At 38.4% G+C, this 20,305-nt stretch overlaps 1 protein-coding gene across 1 annotated transcript in view; it reads left to right on the forward strand.

Moving 5' to 3' along the window:
• Nucleotides 1–20,305, forward strand: part of LOC136825670 (nucleolar pre-ribosomal-associated protein 1) — a 56,339-nt gene that overhangs the window by 7,212 nt on the left and 28,822 nt on the right. The window contains exons 3-6 of the mRNA XM_067082358.1: nucleotides 532–674; nucleotides 6,309–6,494; nucleotides 11,740–14,352; nucleotides 15,050–15,349. Of these exons, the coding sequence (XP_066938459.1) occupies nucleotides 532–674; nucleotides 6,309–6,494; nucleotides 11,740–14,352; nucleotides 15,050–15,349 (3,242 nt within the window). The remainder of the gene's footprint in view (nucleotides 1–531; nucleotides 675–6,308; nucleotides 6,495–11,739; nucleotides 14,353–15,049; nucleotides 15,350–20,305) is intronic.

Consider the following 20,305-nt stretch of genomic DNA (forward strand, 5'->3'; position numbering starts at 1 on the left):
GTTAACGACGTTTGGGTTTTACAGCGCTTGGTTAACGATATCGTTAACCAGATTTTTGGTGTCTAAGCATTTTATGGGCATCAGCAAGCAGTGTATTGGCATCGGTAAGCGGTTTATCAGCGCCAGTAAGTGGTTAACAGTGCTGATAACCGATTTACTGGTGTTTATGACATCGTAAACGCCATTTATTACCATAATTATCAGCGATTTTTGGTTATCGGTGCTTGGCCGGGAATGGAACCCTCGCCATTAACCAGGGACTGCCTGTTATGTAGTTTAGGCAAGTCACTTTCTGCCCATAAGTTTGTATCCTGGAGTCAAAGATTATCTTCAAAATAATTTTTTTTTCCAGTGTTAACTGGATTTGGGTGTGTTTAGAACTTTTTGATAGATATTGAGAAATCTTGGTATGGTACAAAAGCTTCCTATATTGATTGCATTATTATTTTTGAGTTCCGCATTACTGATTAAAGAAATGAATTGAACACCAATATGGATTTATTAACATTACTTAACCCTTTGATATTCCAGTTTGTCTTTAGACATTGATAAGCACAAAGAGGTGGCAATGAAAATAGCTGTTCATCTGGCTGAGACCAAAGCAGAGAGGATGTATGAACTGCTCATGGAGGGAAGAACAGATAGGATTAAAATGGGTCTTAAATGTCTCAGAGGTTAGTTTTTGATATTAAGACAAGTGTTTGTAATTATAGTACTCCTACTCCTTGTGGGATTATAGTTTCTGCTTTGCTATATTGTACTGTATATTGTTAGAAAATCTGCAATAATATTTGAACATTTCAGTCATTGCATTCATGATCGTAAATGTATTTACATCAGCTTTTGCCTTTATGGGCCTACATGTGTAATGAGTTCTTTTAACTAAAGTCTGTTTTTGTACTTTTTTTGCCTTAACTGCAATTAGGTGTAGGTGTTTTATCTGTGCCCTTTTCCATGATTTCCGGGCCCATCCTACAAGTCTTTTTTCCTGTTACTTCTATATCTACAGCTTTTCTTACCAACAGTTACTCATCTCCTCTCGTCACGTGCCCAAACCACCCTAATTTCTGACCTCAGGTTATTTTTTTAATCAATATGCAAACCTTATTCAATTGAGATGAATCGCACCTACTGTTAAAGGTAGCTTATATCTCTGCCGTGCCAATAGGTGAGTCTGCATTCAAACAAAAGATCTAATGGCTGACTGGATGACTCTAGTACACCTGTTTTCCACCAGTTGTTTTGAATGTTTTAGCTCTTGTCAGAATTTCCTTGCTGCCATTGTGTATAGGTGCAAGTTGGTATTTGGCTGTTCGTTGCTTTCATGGTACTGTAAATTTTTTTTTCCTAGGATGCCTTCCACTGGAATCAAGGAATGATTACTGTGTTGGCAGGATGTTGATTTTTGAGGTAGATAGACGTACTGTTTGTGCCAGCTGCAGGGGCATAAAGTTTGATCTTGAGAATAGATGTGGGGAGAATAGGGATTTTCAAAGGAAGTTTGTTAGTATAGGAAGAGAAGGGCAGTAGATAGATTGCAAAAGCTAGTTAGGTCAGGTCATAAAGCTGTCAATTCTCCCCCTTCTCCAGGTCTTTTGTCTGTAGTTTTCCATGCTTTATCTATGGCTCTTTTCTTTGCTGACGCTTTACCTAATACTGAAACTTCCTCTGTAGTGCCTCCTCCCATTCCACTTTTGGTTCAGGAAAAGCATAATGAGAAGATAGAACAGTACAGAAACCTTATTTTAGTTAGCAAAAAGTTTGTCTGAATTTATGTTAGGGAACCATTCCAGATCCCCCCCCATAGTATATGATCATTTTTGCATTCCCCTGTAAGAGGTAAGGTGTCAGTTCTCTCATCTGTCTAGCCTGAGCCGAGGACTGCCCTATGACAGTTGGAAGAGTCTGCTGGAAGAGTCTGCTGCCAGGGAACCGGGTTGGTTCTTGGGGCAATGTGGTTCTGTGCCTTCAGTCAGCTGCCTCTCGTTTTTCATGTTCTTTCTCTTTTAATGTGTTAGCTCAAAGATTGTTTTGGTAAAAATATATCTTCGCTCTGTATGCGACATCTACCGTCTTCGGCATCTAATAGTGAGGTTGTTAGCACTGATAGGACAAATTATGTAGGAATAGACAGTGTTATTAATAATAATGTGTCTGTAGTGAGCTGTACTTATTCTAATGTTTGACTGAGTCGATTGTTAAACCAATCTCTTCTACATCTACTTTATCCTTGTTCTGCTATTCTTTATCCTTGAAATGCACTTGTTTGTTCTTTACATGCTGTTCTTATAGCTGTTGGCGAGTCTCTTCCTTTTGCCACTATTAATGTTTCTCTTTCCAGTCCTACCATTGTTACTGTATCTTTTGTTGTTTCCAAGCTAGATGTTATTCTAGCTACTTTGCTTTCTAAGAGCATGTCATATAGGAATACTCTTAAGTCTGTCGAGTCGCTTTCAGTTTAGGCGAGGGTGTCAGGTGTCGCTGTCACTCCTCTTCCCCCCCCCCCCCTCCTCCCAGCCTTTCCCCATTTTCTTTGGTGCCTGGTGGCACTTCATCTTTTTCTCAGCCAACTTGTGCTGACTCAGATGGGCCACTTCAGATTACCTTTCCCTCAGTCTCCCCAGTCACCAAGTCATGGATTTGTTTGGGTAGTCGGCTGCTGTCGCCCAAACCCCTTCTCTGGCAGAAGTTTAATTCAGAGGAATCTCCTTTGGTTTTTAGGTGTTTGCTGGAGCATTGCACTTTGCTTTTTTCTCATTTAGTGGTGGAAAGAGGCCCTGTAAAGAATAGATCTCTGTTATCTTTGAGTATTTTTGCACCCATTGAGCATTTGAAGAAACCCAAGCTTTCTCCCTCAAATAGAGCGTGTTTTGTAAGTTTTCTCATACTCTGGCGCACACAACTTCTTTTCAATCTGCCAGCTCTTGTCTCCCTGGTTTTTTTGAGACAGCTCTTGAGACTGACAAAGTGCTTTGGACATGCTGAGGTGGGGTTTGTTGTCCTGGTCTCTGTTTAAATTGTTAAAGTTTTATCTTTTACTGAACTTTCGCTTAGTATGATTGCCTTTTCTCTATATTAGCTTAGAAAGGGTGTGACACCAGCTTAAAGTGTTTTTGATGCCAGTGAGATTTTAGCGAGGAAGAGACTTAAGAGTTGTTGACTTACGTGGTCAAGCCCACTTCTGACTCTGAAGGCGAATGTTCTCATCCTCATACTGACTTGATTTCGAAAAAGTGAGAACAGTTATGTTCCTGTCTGTCATCAAAGGTCTCATCTGCACGGGAGATAGCAGCTGTTTTGGTTTTTCTTATGGGTCGCCATGCAAATCTGACTCTTTAGGCAATAAGGGAAGATACATTGATATAAAGTCGCACCTCTTTCTCACAGGTCTTTTATGTTTCAGGATCCATTCTGGCATGTTGGGAGAGACTTAGTAGCAGAACCTTGGGTGCTGGAGGTACTGAAGGAGGGTTATGATTTCCCCTCCACTGGCGTTGCCTCCTATAGCCATTCCTTTGTATCTTTTCCAGCAGAATTACTCCTTCTTCAGTAGGAGATTGTAATTAGGGAAGAATGCAAGGAAGCAGGTGTCAGTAATTCACCGGGACTTCACCTCTGAATTCCGTCTAGAGCCATAAGCAATCAGACACTGGTGCATAGTGTTGGACGTCTCAAGACTGAGCAACTTTATACATCTGTTCCCATTCTTCATGGTTGTTTCCAGCATAGTTTTAGTGACTTTGCAAAAGAGCAGATGATTGAATCAGTGAGTATGCAGGATATATTTTACTCATACTAACAGATCCTCAGTTGCTCAAGTTCCTTCAGTGTGTATTTGCAGGGAAGGTATTCCTGTACATGGTGCTTTAGTTTGGCTCATGTACAGCGCCTTGAGTATTCACAAGGAATTTGTTGCCCTCAGGGGAATGGTGTTGTCTTTTAGGAGCAAGTATTCTTTGCTACTGAGTTGACTGGTTCAGGTTGGCCTACTGAGTCAGATGGTTCAAGTTGGTAACTCTCTACAATGTTCCAAAGGTCAAGAATCTGTTGCTTTGTCTGGTTCAGTCTGTGCATTATGATTTTTAGTAGACTTCCCTAACCCCTCCTCAGTCCATTCTCTATCTGTGGATGAGGATAGATTCTGGCAGTTTGCAGGCTTTTCTGTCAGAAGATGAATGGCACTTCATGCTTCTTCTCAAAGAATTTTAGCCCTTAAGGAAGTTTCCTATTTGGTAATGGTTTTATTTGTTAGGACACATTGCCGTACTGGAGAATTTGTTAGAATAATGAGGCACAGTTACAGTGTTGTCTTGGCATAACAGATTGCAACTTACAGCAAATATTAATTAAACTTTTAAGTAAATCTAGGACCATCATTGTCGCCAGGCCCTGTAAGAAGGACGCTGAAACTATTAGTTAAGTTATTCTTAAATCTGCATCCAGGTTTTGTTGTTTTTTCCCCTCCGTGTCATAACGCAAATGAAGAGTATTGTGGTATTGACTTATTATACACCATAGAATGGTCAACACTACAACTAGTAAACCTTATGGAGACATTAGGGTGGTGGAAAGACCGCCAAAGACTCCTAGTACAGTAATTTTATCCATAAGAGCTGAAACTCTTAGCTGTAAAGAACAGTCTCTACAATGCAAACACCTGGTCAGAAACTAAGTCATAGTATTGGTTCTCTAGTTCATTGCACAAAAGGACAATGTTTTTGGTGATTGAGGATTCAGAAAGGACAAGTTCTGCCAACGGAGCGGTCATTACATCCATAAGTCTTGAGAGTCTCTGTGGAATTGGAGGAGCACTCAGCTGTGGACTTGTATTGGCATGCAGATGAACAGGAACAACCGGTCTGCTACTTCTCCTTTGAGAACCCACTGGCTTGAGAGGTGGATGCATTTCTTCAAGTTTAGTCCAATTCAGATGCATATGCCTTTCCCCTGTATCTACTCCAAGGAAAGTATTGAACAAATTCTGAGTACAAGAATTGCTCAGTGACTCCTATAGAACCTTAGTAACCTCTGAGGGAATGGTTAGGTTAGGTTAGTAACCTCTGAGGGAATGATTTTTGGACTCTCCAGCTCTCCTGGTAAATGAAATTACAGTAACTTTAATTTCATTTAAAAGTTCGCTTAATAATTTTGGAGCATGGTTAGGGTCATATTTAGTGTTTAAACTTTAGAGATAAGCATTTATTAGCATTTTTAGAGATCGTGCCAAACTTACGCGAAAATTCGCCTTGTGTAGGGGGTTCTGGAACCTAACCTCATGTAAGTTCGGGGTATGACTGTACTTGTATTTTGAGACCACTGAGTTTTCCCAAAGGCTTTGTCCTTGAATGAGATGTGGAAGTAATAAAAAAAGTAAAATTTAAGAAGTGCAATACCTAAGTTGGAAAGATATTGAATGGAACAGATGAAATTTAAAAGACAAAAAACAGTGTAGCTATGGATGAAGGGGTATTGCAAAGAAGGTTTAAAACCATGTGCATTGTGTACCTTGGGTACACTAGGGTAAAAATGAAAAGTATCTCATTCATGATATACTTTACTGTATATCAGTCACTTTACAATTACTGTGTATCAATCACTTTACGAACAATAAAAAATTGAAGGAACTACAAAATAGAAAACACAGAATTAACAAAGAATTACAGTCATAGGAATCACAAGAAAAAAATAGATCGGTCGGAAGGGAAGAGAGACAGAAATTCTCTTCCAACTCTCTATTTTTACGTCAACCATTTATATTTTTTAAGGGTAATCTATGAAACTAGCTTTTAAATGAAATTACAGTAACTTTAATTTCATTTAAATGTTTGCTTAATAATTTGGGAGCATGATTAAGGAAATTGTCCAGTGGATATTTTATCAAATACCTACTAAAACTATCAAAAGTGGCCAAAATGCTCACTAAAAATGAGGTTACCACAGAAACATTATTACATGGTAAAATATCCTTGTAGGGATACCACCTACAGTGGTATCCCTTCTACAAGGATATTTTGCCATGCAATAATGTTTCTGTGATAAGCTCATTTTTAGTGAGCATTTTGGCCACTGATTGCTTTAGTAGGTATTTGATAAAACATCCATAGGACAATTTCCTTAAGGTACGTTTCTTGTGATTCCTATGACTGTAATTCTTTCTTAATTCTGTGTTTTCTGTTTTGTAGTCCCTTCAATTTTTTATTGCTTGTAAGCTGACCGACATACAGTAAAGTATTTCATGAATGATGAGATAATACCTTTCATTTTTACCCTAGTTTATTACCCAGTTTCATTTCCTTTCCTTCTTTCAGTCATGGCTGGCATTGGAGGAAAGGTGGCGTGTAAGGTCATTGGGTTCTTAGCTAAACCACATGATTGTCACAGGAGAATTTCCAGTTATCACGAATTTGCTGTCCGTGAATGCTACAGAGAACTGCTTTTTGAATTTCTAACTTCTGATAACCCTTACGTATTGGATCAGTTTCTAATGAAATCAGGTAAGCAGTTTTTCATGTGCGTTGTTTAAGCTTTTAATTAATTATTTATATGAAAATTTGTCTGTGTTTTAAGCTGTTTTTGGATTGTTGAACTGGACCACTGAATATAAATTTAAAGAATGCTTTATATAGTAAGTTGGCTAAGGTGTGAGTATCACTGTGTTATCACTTTTATTGTAAGAATGAATGTTGTGCTCTTAAATTAGGTTAAATTGATAAGACACTACCCTACTTACTAACATTGAAGTTACGAATATTCAGAGATACGAATAAATGTGATCATAAATGAAAATTGTGTTTGGAGAGCTCCCATTTAGCCCATCTTTTATTTATCATGGCTAATGGGAAGGATAAGGCAAGTGAAGATAGTGGCAGTGGTAAAAAGTGGCAAGCTATCTCATTGGAAACTAAGAAGGCAATTATAAAGAAATTAGAAGGTGGTGAAAAAATGGTGGAGTTAGCATGCCAGTATAATATGAATTGTTCAACTCTTGACACAGTCTTTAAGAACGAGTGAATTATGGAATATGTTAAAAGGGTAGTGCCTCTGCAGTCAACAGTTATAAGCAAGAGAAGGGGAAAGCTGGTAGAAGAAATGGAAAAACTTCGGGTATCTGGATTGAATACCAGAGACAAAAGTCTGTAATGTTTAGCCTCTTGCTGATTCAGGAAAAGGCTAAAAGCCTTTTCAACGACTAGAAGGATAAGGCTTTTGAAAACGCTTTAGGTGCAACATTCACTGCAAGTTATGAATGGTTTTATCGCTTTAAAAAACGTTCTAACGTGCATCACATGTCCGTTAGCAGTGAGGCAGTGAGCACTGATAAAGCAGCAGCCAAAAAAATTCCTGAGCCATTGCCTGGTCGATGATTTTGGTGTCCTCAACTTCTCTTTTGGGCCTTCTTTGGTGTTTTTGAGCTTAATGATTAAAAATAGCCCCTTCTTGGAGGTGACAGGAGAGACGCTTGGAGAGTTTTGTAGTCGTCATCCCGATATAAGAGTGGTGGCATCTTTCCACCAGGCATGTATATTCATAGACGACACTACTCTTCAAGGACGTTTCTGGGGGTGCAGGGTTGTTTTTAAGTAATAACTGGCTTTTCATATTTTTATAGTGTATTATCGGGACAATTTTGTCATCTTCTGTAATAGGGGTTACATTTTCATGTATTATTTTTCTGAGGGCCTTCTCATCTTCTGCATATTTTTGGTGCATATAGTTCCTGCAATATAGTTTTATGGACTTCTTATGGTTGTTTCTGGTGTCTGTCATGCTTTCCCAGTGCCAGTTATTTATAGAGACTCTGGTTTGTTGTTCAACCATGTGATTAAAGAAGTTGTTGTTACTGAGTATTTGTGCTGATTTGTCGATCTCTTCCGTAGTTCCTTTCCACATGGAACAGTGTGAGAGGGCGCAATGGACGAAGGCTCCAGCCACGGACTTTTTATACCTGTCCAGGCACTCACTGGACCCATGGGTTTCTTGTATGCATTGGTGGTATAACCCTTCAGGGTCTGCTGCATTTGAACGTCCAGAAAGGTAAGGGCGCCGTCAACACTACGTTCGCACGTGAAACAGAGGATGGAAGATTCTTCAAAAGTAGTCCTTAATTTTTCTAGGTCTTCGTTATTCACTCTCACAAAGGTGTCGTCTCTATACCTGTAGTATTGAGGAGGGCAGGGGATCTTACTGAAGACCCTCTCCTCTACAACACTCAAGTAGAAATTGGCAAATAGGACCCCTAAAGGTCTATTATTTTTGTTGATAGATGACGATGACCGTTTGGGGGCGTTTGTTTTGTGTAAAAAAAAAATCAAGATTCCGTTCGCTATTTTCACTTGATTTCATCATAATACGAGCTTTACGTATTTATCGTTTATCAGAGTAAAAATAGCAGTAATGTGTTCTTTCATGCCCAGTACATTTGATTAAAATACTTTCTCTCCCATTTTAATTACGATCAAGTTTCATCCATGTTGCCGACGCACGATAATTTACAGTATAGTCATTAGCAGCTTGAACATTGTTTTCTCAGCTTCAGCTACAACTTGCAACTTAAATTTAGCAGTATGTTTCCTAGATGATCTTTTATCCATAACAAATAAGGGTATATGTAAAAATATGTCAGTCCTATTCTACTTAACATCATTTGTGGCATAACCTACGGTAATTGTTTATTACCGTATGATGGTTGAAATACAGGTAAACGGCTGTTGTTATCCGATTCGGTTATAAGCAAAACAACAGTTTCTTGGTTGGTTGTCTATGGCTGTACGCATTTACGCAAGAGTATAACGTTACTAACAATACTTTTATCATTCTCTTTTACGTTTTTAACTAGAAGATGGGATAAAGAGATGGAAGAAAAGTTGACTATTGTAATTTGGTCTCTCTCACTGCCTGATTACACTGCTGCCTGCACCAGCGTGAAATTTAAAAATATTTTATAAATAATATTGTCGTATCAGTATTAATTGCTTACCCCATTGCAAAATCGAATTATCGCAAGGTGAATTATCGTAACTCGAGCATTACTTGAGTATTTTAATAGTTTTATCACAAAAATGCATTTAGTCATAAAAATGAGATGAAAATACAGTATTCAGAGAATATTTCTCATTGAAAAATACCGCGAATGGGCGAATTTTCCGCGAATAATGGGTAGATACGTTCCAAAGAAAAATCCGTGAATACGTGAGTCCGCGAATCGTGAGACCGCGAATACTGGGGGTTTACTGTATGTATCTATATTACATATACAGTTATATATATATATATATATATATATATATATATATATATATATATATATATATATATTATGGTGACACGGGTTCATTTTTCTGCTACCAGACATCACAACCACTTCAATTTCTTGCACTTGGATCCTAAGTCTTTGTAGTGACAAGTGTATTCAAAATAAAGTAAAGAATTTGAGAAGTTAAGAGGGCATTGTGGCAGTAATAGTTGTCAGAAGTCATCTGTGGCCCATGGAAGTGATCTGAACACTTTTCCCGCAAAATTCGTTCTAACTACATGGCGCGAAAAGTTGATCGTCAGAGGACAATACCCGGAAAGTACCCCAAGGTACCCCAATTGACAACGCCCGCTCACAAAGCATTAATAAGCATATATTCAAAATTATATAAGAAATGGCAATGTCCAATACTGCTTCTGGATGTCCACTAATCTTTTGTTCTGGGAATTTCTTCTTATAATCAGGATTTATGATGAAATTTAGATGTAAGCTTTCAGGCGTTGGCATAACTTCAGTTTAGCCCTTTGATAGGGCATCACTTAGGAACTTTGAAGACACTTTTCTCATAGCTCTTGCCATGGCAAAGTGTATTAGTGACCTTCAAGCCCTTTTTTGTTTTGGGGGCTTTGTTCTAGTGGCAACCCCTCTCTTTTCTTTCTTACTTAGAGAAAAGATATAGAGGAGTAACCCTTCCCAGTCTTGGTTAGTGGGCCTAATTTAATTGCTTTGGTAGGCAATGAAGAAGTTGCTGTCTTAATGTCGAGATGAGACCTATTATGAGGTTATATTAGTGAGCTTTAAGCCCTCTCTTGTTCTTTGACTTTGCTCTAGTGGCAAACTCTCTCTTTTCCTTCATTGCTTAGAGAAAAGACTTAGAATTGAAAGCCCTTCCAAGATTTGTGTCAGTGCCTGATTTATCTGCTTAGGCAGCAGTGGAATATTGGCTGTCTTATGTCCAGTTAGAACTCTTATGTAAGGGCTTACCTGGACATACATAAACCTGTAAGAGGATATGTTAAGAATTTATGTGTGGTGTTAGAAGGCCAAACGCTATTATGTGCAAGATAGCTAAAGTCTGTGTGCACAGAGTTGATTCCTGAGTACAGTATTCTACCTTCTTGGAGATGAACCTCATGGCTTCTGTACTATAAACATGTCTTTATTTCCTTGAAAGCCACCTTCTAGGGAAGCTTGTCTTGCAGCTCGGGAGTTATAACTATTTTTGCCTCATTTTTTGCTACTGTTCAATTTGAGCATGAGGTGTTGAGTCCTTAGTCCTATCGTTTGCAACGGGGACTCTTTCTCCTGAACCAAATATGATAGTAACCTTGGCTTTCCATCTTATCGTTAGTTGTTAGGAAATCCAGCGATTGAATTTTAGGAGTCTGAAAGTACACATTAGTGCATAGGAGTGCACCTTCATATATGAAAGTAGTGCAGTGGACCCCTGCCTATTCCCAGTTCCGGATTCACGGCTTCACCTATTTGCCGATTTCTCTGCGGAACCTATATACACATTATTCACGGAAAATTCGCCTATTCGGGGTATTTTTCATAGAGAAATATTCACAAATTACTGTATTTTCTTATCATTTTCTTGACTAAATGGACATTTTGTGTTATAAAACTATTAAAATACTCAGGTATAAGCATTTTTAAAGGGGGTTGTTTAGTGTCTGAACTATCAAAATAGGCAGTTATAAGCATTTTTAGAGGGGGTGTCAAGTATTTGCAGATTTTAGCTATTCGCAGGGGGGTTGTGGTACACATCCCCTGCAAATACGGGGGGTTGACTGTAATTATCTTCAGTTTTGGACTGTCGGTTATGGGCTTTCGACTCAGGCACAGGAGTCACCAGTACTCTGTAAGGTAGAGTCCTTTTTCCCTGTAAGGATCCTCTGACAATAGTTCACTTGGCTGAACTCTGTTTCTCTGGCTGCACCAACCCACCATCCTCATTCAATATGGTAGTCAGCTAAATGTAGACGTAGGTAAGATTCATTCCAAATAATGACAATTTCCACGATAAAATTAATTATTTGGATACATATCTGGTGTTAAAGTGGAAACCCAGCCAGCACCCCCATATCTTAGTGGGTGGTCATGAAGAAATATAACAGAATGTAAACATTCCAGCACCATCTGGTGGGAAACAGACGAATACAAAGACAGTCCTAGCGAGTTAGCCAAGTGTATTTTTATTTTTTTTTTTTTTAAATGCTGATTGCACCAGACAGCCCGAGGGTAAATCTAACTTTAAGAGTGGGTAAGTATCCAAATAATTTTATCATGAAAATGATCTTGTTTTTAAATTGGCCAACCCTAAATTTAGCCCGGTCTAGGGATGTGCTTAATATATATTTAGCCTGTCCTGTAAGGGTTAAAGTCAGGAAAACAGACATTTTTCAACTAGTGTAATCTTTACAGTAAAAGCCACAAATTTCATAGCTTATTACTAAAATGCATTTTTATTGATCATCTTGCAGAAGTATTGTCGAGAATCTTTCCTGGCCTCAAGTTTGGACAAAGTGAAGAAGTGTTGCTAGTTTTGAACTCGTTGTATGAACATGTATTGATGAACCCAAATGTAACCAAAAAAAGAAAAATTCTGATGTTTACACCAGAAACTGTAAGGCATCTTATGAATTTATATTCATGGGTGGGACCCAGAACAAAGTTTCCTAAACCAGAAGGTGAAACAGACAACGGAGATGAGGAAGCAGGAAAAGAAATAAGAAGAACAGTATTCAAGTTTATTTTAACCCTGTGTTCATCATACGAACATGGTCTTGTTATCAGATCAAGTGGTTCCAAAAGAAGTGGACATAATTCAAACATTAGCATATACAAAATCATATCTGATGTGACAAAGCCATGGGAGACTGCTGATGGAGTACTCCTGATGAGTCATGCTTTTGCAGCTTGCCCTGAGCTCCTTCCAAAGTATCTTGACTCGCTGAAGAATTTACTCTTCCCGAGGTCGTCTGTTGCGTTTGTATCACTGATGGAAATGTTGGTTGAAATTGTGAAGCTTCAAAAGCCCTGGCAGTTAATGGAATCGCTGAAATGGCAAAGTGTTGTATCATGCATTTTCCCAGGTTTTCCTTTGAATCAGAACTTTTATCTCAGGTTGTGCCAAAATGAGCACAGGTCAGTCAGATATGTTGGTTGCACTTTGATGCTTGCTGTTCTTAGGAAAACCAAAGAAATCAAGGAAGAGCTAAAAAATTTGGGTCTTCCGAATGACACACTTGAGAAGATTGAGCAGAAGTTTACTAAGGAAGTGTCAAATACTTTTGGGAAGCAAATATTAAATTTATTGACTGACTGTTGGAAATATATTCTAGATACCACCCACAGTAATAGGGGTAAGGAGGACGAAGAACCCATGATTGACGAGGAGGATGTTAATGTACAGCTTACTGATGAAATTCTGATTATTGCTGAATTTCTTAAGCATTACTCTGATATCTCACCTTCCCCTGTTGTTGAAGTTTTATGCCCAGTAGATGTATTAAACACAGTGCAGTATATAAGTAGTCTAAAATCAGAGGAGCTTACCCTAAGCAGTTCTACTAAGAATGATTTTTGGGTAGCTTGTTTAGACTTACTCTACAAGAGTATCAGCCAGAAAAAGTTCACTGTCGGTGTTGAAAATTTGGAAGAAAATATATATCATGCTGTTATCAAAACAAATTCTCTTTGCCTTAGAAGTGCTGAGTTTACCTCTTACTGTTCTGAAGAAAACAAAGATGTAAAGTATAATCTAGGGGATGTGTTGTCACTTGCTCTTGACACAGCAGGCATTACGGATGATTCTGAAAATATTAGGTACTGGTTGAGACATATCACAGGCCCAAATTATGTCAAACTGTCGACCTTCTTAACCCATATTATTCAACAGACTGTGAGGTCATACAATCATTATACAGATTACTTGATAGAATTAAAGGAGAAATTTACAAAGCAAAGTACCCTACCATTTTTAGTAGATGTAGAGCCTGTTATTTTTGACAGTAAACAGGTATCAGTAATGCTTGGATATAATAAGCCATTTTCAAGATTTGTTCTTGCTGCTGTTGACCTTTTAACTGCAAATCCAGATGATGAATGTAAACAATACTTCTCATCTGTTCTGACTGACTGTATTCATTCTATGTATAATCCGGGACTTCTGGTATATTTTCTCATAGGAAAGAGTTCTATAATTAATGATGCTCTGAAGACTTACCTTGGGTGCCTTGTCAGCCACCCTGAACTGCCAAAGAATGAATCCTGTGAAGTTCTCAAAGAAGCAGATTTTACAGAAATCTTAAAAACGGCATTCAGGGCACAAGACTTTACATCATTAAACGCACTTCTAGATACCAAGAATATTCAGCATGCAGTAAGAGGTAACATTCGTCTCATTGTACTACAAATACTTTTATATTTGTTTGTTGAACATGAAAAGGCAAGTGTGAAAGTTATCCCAGTCAGTAAGACTTATGCTGAAATTTTGAAGAAACTGTATTTAGCCATGGTAGAAAGTGATGAAGAAAGTGCTGTAGTTGTCATAAAAACAGTTTTGGAACATACAAGGGTATTAATGCTGTTTACTCCAGCTGATCCTGATAAGTCTCCTATTTCATCATTAACTCAGTACTTTATTAGGACAGTGTTTGAAAAATATCCTAATGTGAGATTGTACACTTATCCGTATTATTTGAAAATGCTGTCAAGTTTGAAATCTGCATCCAAGCAGAAGGAGGGATTTGTTGGCATCAGTTCTGCTTTGTCCCCATTTGTGACCTCTGAAAATACAACACTGAGCTATGACGATGTTGAAGAATTGTCTCTGGTATACTTGAAACTTCCCGGTATTTTGTCTACATCTTGTGGCCCAATGCTGTACCAGTTACTCGGCTTACTGCAGAGTGTGACAACACCAAGGAAACAGCCCCAGGAAGAGACAGTGCACCTCTTGTTCAACAAATATTTGGAATGGACTGTGAGCAACAAAGGAGAAAAGCACGAGAACCACGATAACCTTCTGGTAGTTATGGAAGGTTTTCTACCTCAGATAATGACAACGAAGATAGCGCAACAAATTACACACAGTAAGTTCTTCATAAAGTAGTTTATCAAGACCATTGAGTTATACACCTAGTAAGTGGTTACAGTATTGTTATTATGCAGAAGATTTTCAGTTGCAAATTGAAAAGGATCTAAAAGTTTTTGTATGTTTACTGAGTGTTTTTCTGCCAAAAATCTAATTTCTCAACTAGAGTGCTTATGGAGTTTTTCTTTCACCCAGTTACCAATCCTTGATTTACTTAGTATGAAGCTTGCTGAGTTTGTCTACAGTATTTATACATATTGTATTTCCTTTTTTTTAGCAACTGATTTATATAGAGCAGTTTCTCAATATGATGTTATATAAAATGTAATTTCAAGTAATTTTATTATATCTACACACAGTAAGTTCCGTATAAAGTAGTTTATTTAGACCATCTAGTTATATGCATAGTAAATTGTTATTGTTTTTATGCATAAGGTTTTCAAGTGCACATTGCAAAGGATCTAAAAGTCTTAGATGTTCACCGAGTATTTTTCCACCAAGAATCCGATTTTTTCACCCAGTTGCGAATCCTGATTACTTACACTGTATTTACTTTGTTTTGCAACCGATTGATACAGGACAGTTCCTCAGTGTGGTGTTTTAGAAAACTTCATTTCAAGTATTTTATTACATCCACCACTTCTCTGATTTTGGGCTTTTGCTAAATTCGTTGATGTTTGTATTTTTTTTTACAGGGGAGTTAAAGAGACTGCTTCACTGGGGACCGAGGTCTGCTGATATTTGCTGTCAGTTAGTAAAGTTACATCATCCTCATGGGGTCTATTTTGCCTCAAGAATAAGAGAGAAAATAGAAAAGCACCCAGATCAAGCACAGCTTGTAAGTGTCCTTTTGGGTTGCGAAGAGAGCAGTAAGATCGTTCAGGAAATATTTCCAAAATTACGTGAACGTGTTAAAGAATGGGCACTGACCGTGACAGATGGAAGTGAATACTTCGAAGATTTATTTTTGGAATTTCTGAAGGCAGATGTTTTTGGTATGTATCAGCCATGAGTTTGACCCAGTTACAGGTAGTCTGTAAATATCATATCCTTTTAGAATATTTTAACATTTTTATACCTTATTTTAGCTGTCAAAACACAAACGACAGTAACAGTGAGAATGTTGAACGCTTAATTTTTTTGGCTAAATTGTATACAGGTTAGTGTAGTGTTGTGATTCAAGACTAAAGGAACCTTCCTGTTCATTTGATAATGAATAAGTTTAAAAGATTAGTCATGCAATGTAACACGCTTTTGTTCGTACACAAATAAAAACCATAGCTCTTTACATAGGATTTAGCTTGCGAACGCAAGCTGGAATAGTTGTTTAACTTTCAGACAAGGTAATTAACTGTTGATGGGTAGGGGGGAGGCCCCGCCCACACGTCGCACTGCACTCCACTTTGCTTTCAGCCACCATGGTGTAAAGAAGTCTCTGCACTTCTTTGCCCAACTGCTGTTTGTCTCTGTGTTGCTGCTTGTTGTTTATGAATAGGGCTCATCTTTTGAATAATTATAAAAAATTTTTTTTTTTGCTAGAAATATTTTTTGTGTGATTGTTGCTTGTTTTTACTTCAGCTTTTTTTGGAGAGGAAACAACAGGGTTTAGGCCACTGTCAAGGGAAGGACAGGCTGTGTAACCAGTTTATCTCCTTTATTGAGGTTGACCCTCACTCATTATGTGTCATGCCGTAAATGTGAGTGTAACCAAAACAACGGAACCCAACTTCCATACACCTGAGGAGGATGTAGCCTTCAAGAAACTGTTGCTGTTTGGAGGTAGAGCTATTACCTACCTTCTCCACTAGACAGCAGACCTGTGGAATAACCTAGTGTTGACGAGGCAAGAGGCTGTACAGTCTCAGACCTCCAGGTTTGTTGGTCCCAAGTCTATTTTGACACTCAAGAACATTCTTAAGTGTCAAAGCCACTGAGCAATGTGGCAGTGATCTGTAGCAGAGACCTGGGTAGTGGATGTCCTTTGGGTAGGATATCTACTACTCTTTGAGTCTTTGCCACCCTTCACCCTCGATCCAGTCTGCTTCCAGACTTATGTTCCCGGCTCGCAGAAGGACCTTGCCCTTTGGGAAGGGGTGAATGTAATGCTCAAGAAAGGCTCTTTAGAAGTCGTGAAGGATCGGTTTGCAGGGTTTTATAGCCATTTGTTCCTAGTGGAGAAGGCGACAGGCGGCTGGAGACCAGTCATCGACCTCTCTCCCTTGAACTTGTTCATTTGCCAGACCTGGATCAAGATGGAAACACTGCACTCGATTCCATCAGAGAGTGCGACTTCATGCTTCCATTGGACTTGAAGGATGTGTATTTTCAAATACCCATCCATCGGTCCCCTCTCAAGCATCTCTGCTGTACCATCGGGGAGACAGTGTTCCAATTCATTACACTTTGTTTCGGGCTGTCAGCGGCTCCTCAAGTGCTCACTCACGAGTTCACACTAGTTTCGGCTTGGGCCCATTCACAAAGGATATGTCTGCTGAAGTACATGGATGATTGGCTGGGCCTGGTGAGCTCCTTGCCCTAATTGCTTCAGGACAGAGATCATCTTCTCGAATTTTGTCACAACCTGGAAATGGCGATCAACTTCGAGAAATGAGATCTCACGCCCAAGCAAAGGGTAAAGTATATGGGCATGGTGATAGAAATGGCCACGCAGATCTGCTGTTCCGTGGTGTGATAAGACTTGTGGAATTTGAGGAAAATGACCAGGAAATGTCACAGGTATTATAAATCCAGTCAACCTGCAACAACAAAGTCTATTTACCAGTGAGCTGTGGCAAAACACAGAAAATATTTTTAAAAAGTAAAAAGAGAATCCTGGGTTTTTTATATAAATGGCATAAATTCTAAGACCCCAACCAGGTTGATCTGGAAAAAGATAAGAAAACTAAGTGGCAAATACATTCCATCACCAATGCCTTGTCTGAAAATCAATGGAGACCTTGTCATCAAGCCTGATGAAGTTGCTGAAAAACTGGGTGAGCATTTCTCTGAAGTGTCGAGTTCTAGGAACTATTCAACTCGGTTCCCGAATATTAGGAATTCAACTATTTCCCTTAATTTAAATTCTGGAAATGGTGAATCTTATAATACCAAGTTAGCTTTGAGGGATGCTCTATCGTCATCTGAGTCAACATCCCCTGGGAATGATAACATTCTTTGTAGCGCTCTAAAAGATCTTCCAGATTCAGCTAAATCTTATCTTCTGAAAATCTTTAAAAATATGGGAAACTGGTATTCTTCCCCCTTTTTGGAAGATTCCAGTTGTTGTCTCCATTAAGAAGCCATTGAAAGACCCACCCCCATTTTCCTACAATCTATTGGCCAATATCTCGTACAAGTTGTGCGTGCAAATTGTTTGAGAAAATGGTGAATTCTAGATTAATGTGGCATCTAGAGAAAAATGGTTTGTTATCATCTGCCCAATTTGGCTTTAGGAGAAATCGTTCCACTCTGGACCCACTACTAAGACTATCATCCCAAATTCAGCAAGGCTTCTCAAAACACAGTCAGACTATTGGAGTCTTCTACGATCTCGAAAAAGCTTATGACAATACTTGGCGTTTTTGTATTATTAAGTGGCTTCATGACATGGGAATACAAGGTAATATGTTAAATTTCATCAGCTCATTTCTAAGTGAAAGGTATATTAAAGTTAGAATTGGAAATACCTTGTCTAATGCTTTTGAGCGAAAGGAAGGTGCCCCACAAGGCACTGTATTGAATGTCACGGTATTTGCTGTGGCTATAAACAGCATTATTGAATGTGTCTCACCTCCAGTAAAGGAATCTTTGTTCGTAAATGACCTTGCTATATATGTCACTAGTTGTGATGCTATTGCAGCTTGTGATTTCTTGTAAAAGTCAGGTAATGCAATCAGCAATTGGGCTGATGACAATGGCTTTAGATTCTCCCCTTCCAAAACTGTGGCAGTTCGTTGTACTAGAAGTACTCGAAAGGAAACCATTCCAAATATTAATCTGAAAGACACTCGAATACCATATGAGGAGGAGGAGGTGAAGTTTTTAGGGATGATTTTTGATAAGAAGCTAACATGGGCTAGTCATATTGACTCCTTGAAAATTAAGGTAAAGAAATCCCTTAATGTTTTAAAAGTAGTCTCAGGTTTTAACTGGGGTGCTGGTAAGAGGTCACTGTTACGGTTATATGACTCGTTATGTAAAGCCAAGCTTGAGTATGGTTGCCAAGTCTACTCTTCAGCAAGTGCCAGCAAACTTAAAAGAGTTGGATGTAGTTCATCATATTGGTCTAAGAATATGCTTTGGTGCATTTAAGATATCACCAGTTGAAAGCTTATATACCAGCACTGAAGAGCTCCCCTAGATTTATGTCTAGAGGAACTGGGACTGAGGTATATGATCAGATTAAGAGGTTCCTCTGAAAACCCTGCAGCATCCATTCTTAACCAAAACGATGCACATCAGTTTGCAAACGCTAGAGCATCCAAGCCTTTTCATGTAAGAAGTAATGCTGCAGTTGACAATATGTCTATTAAAAACCAAAAAATTAAGGCAATACGTTGTCCTAAGTTGCCTCCGTTGTTGACTCCAGAACCATCGGTCCGTCAAAAAGCTGCTGTTAAAAAATCAGTTAATGTCCAGGAAGTGAAGGCTCGTTTTTTTTATCGTGACCAAGTGCATTTGGGTTTGTTAAACTAATCACTGATGAATCAAAGACATCAAGTGGCATTGGTTGTGCTGTTGTTCATGGTAATAGCTCATATGCGTGCAGACTATCTAATAATGCCTCTATTTTTACAGTTGAATTAACTGCATATGCCAAATCTCTTGAGATTGTTTCTACTCTACAGGGTAATACTTTCACCATATACTCAGATTCCTATAGTGCACTCATGGCCGTTAAGCATTGTAACCCTAAACATCCAATTATTCAATATATTCAAGAATGGTTGCATAGGCTTGCTTCCAAATTCAAATTAATCCAATTTTGCTGAGTCCCTGCCCGTGTAGGCACTGTAGGTAACAAACTTGCTGACCATGAAGCAAGAGATGTCATTACTAAAGGTGACATTTTATTCCACCATATTCCTGCTACCAATATGAAATGGACTCGATCGTATATTAAAAATAAATGGCAAGTGCGTTTGTCTTCTCCCCTTCTGGCCAACAATAAAAAGTACAGAAAGATCAGACAAAGTATTAAACATTGGCCATCTGGATTCCAGCAAAACCGTAGGGTAGAAATTGTATTATGTTGTCTGAGAATTGGCCGTACTCGATTGACCCACAGATTCCTTTTAGAGGGGGGAACTGCACCAGTCTGTATAAGTGTGACTCTCCTCTTACTGTGGAACAAATGTTATTGCCTTGCCGTAGGTATGCTGCAGCACGACGTGAGTTAGTGGGCAGGGATATAGCAGAACTGCTTGGTCCTGATGTACTGTAGTTGTTAATAACATAGTTGCATCCCTTGGAGACATTAACCTCTATAATAAAATTTAATATTGACCTCTTGGTATGTTGCCAAGTGTGGTATATACACTTTTGCAATTGTGTATATGAGCATGCTTATGGATATTTTAAAATTTTTTTTGCTTTTTTACACTGGAAAGGTTATATGCGTTATCCTAAATGCAGTTATAATTTTTTTTTTATTGGGAATATCAGTTTTTGCCAAATGTTAATTTTTACCATAGTTTAAATTTTTTTTAATTTAATTCATAAATTCAGTGCCATAACTATTCATCTCAAATCAAACTCATTATGGCGCTGAATAATCCCTTGGATTCAAGTGCTTGGCTTCAAGCCTAAATTTCATATTCCATTCCATTCCTATAAACTTTTTTTTGCCTCTTATCAGTGAGGAAGGTCTGCTTTGGTGTTATGCGTCTGTATTGAGAGATTGATTATGTCATTGCAATGAAGCTCTCTCTATGTGGAGTAGATGAGTTAAA

This window comes from Macrobrachium rosenbergii, chromosome 39, assembly GCF_040412425.1.
Source record: "Macrobrachium rosenbergii isolate ZJJX-2024 chromosome 39, ASM4041242v1, whole genome shotgun sequence".
Taxonomy (NCBI): Eukaryota; Metazoa; Arthropoda; class Malacostraca; order Decapoda; family Palaemonidae; genus Macrobrachium; species Macrobrachium rosenbergii.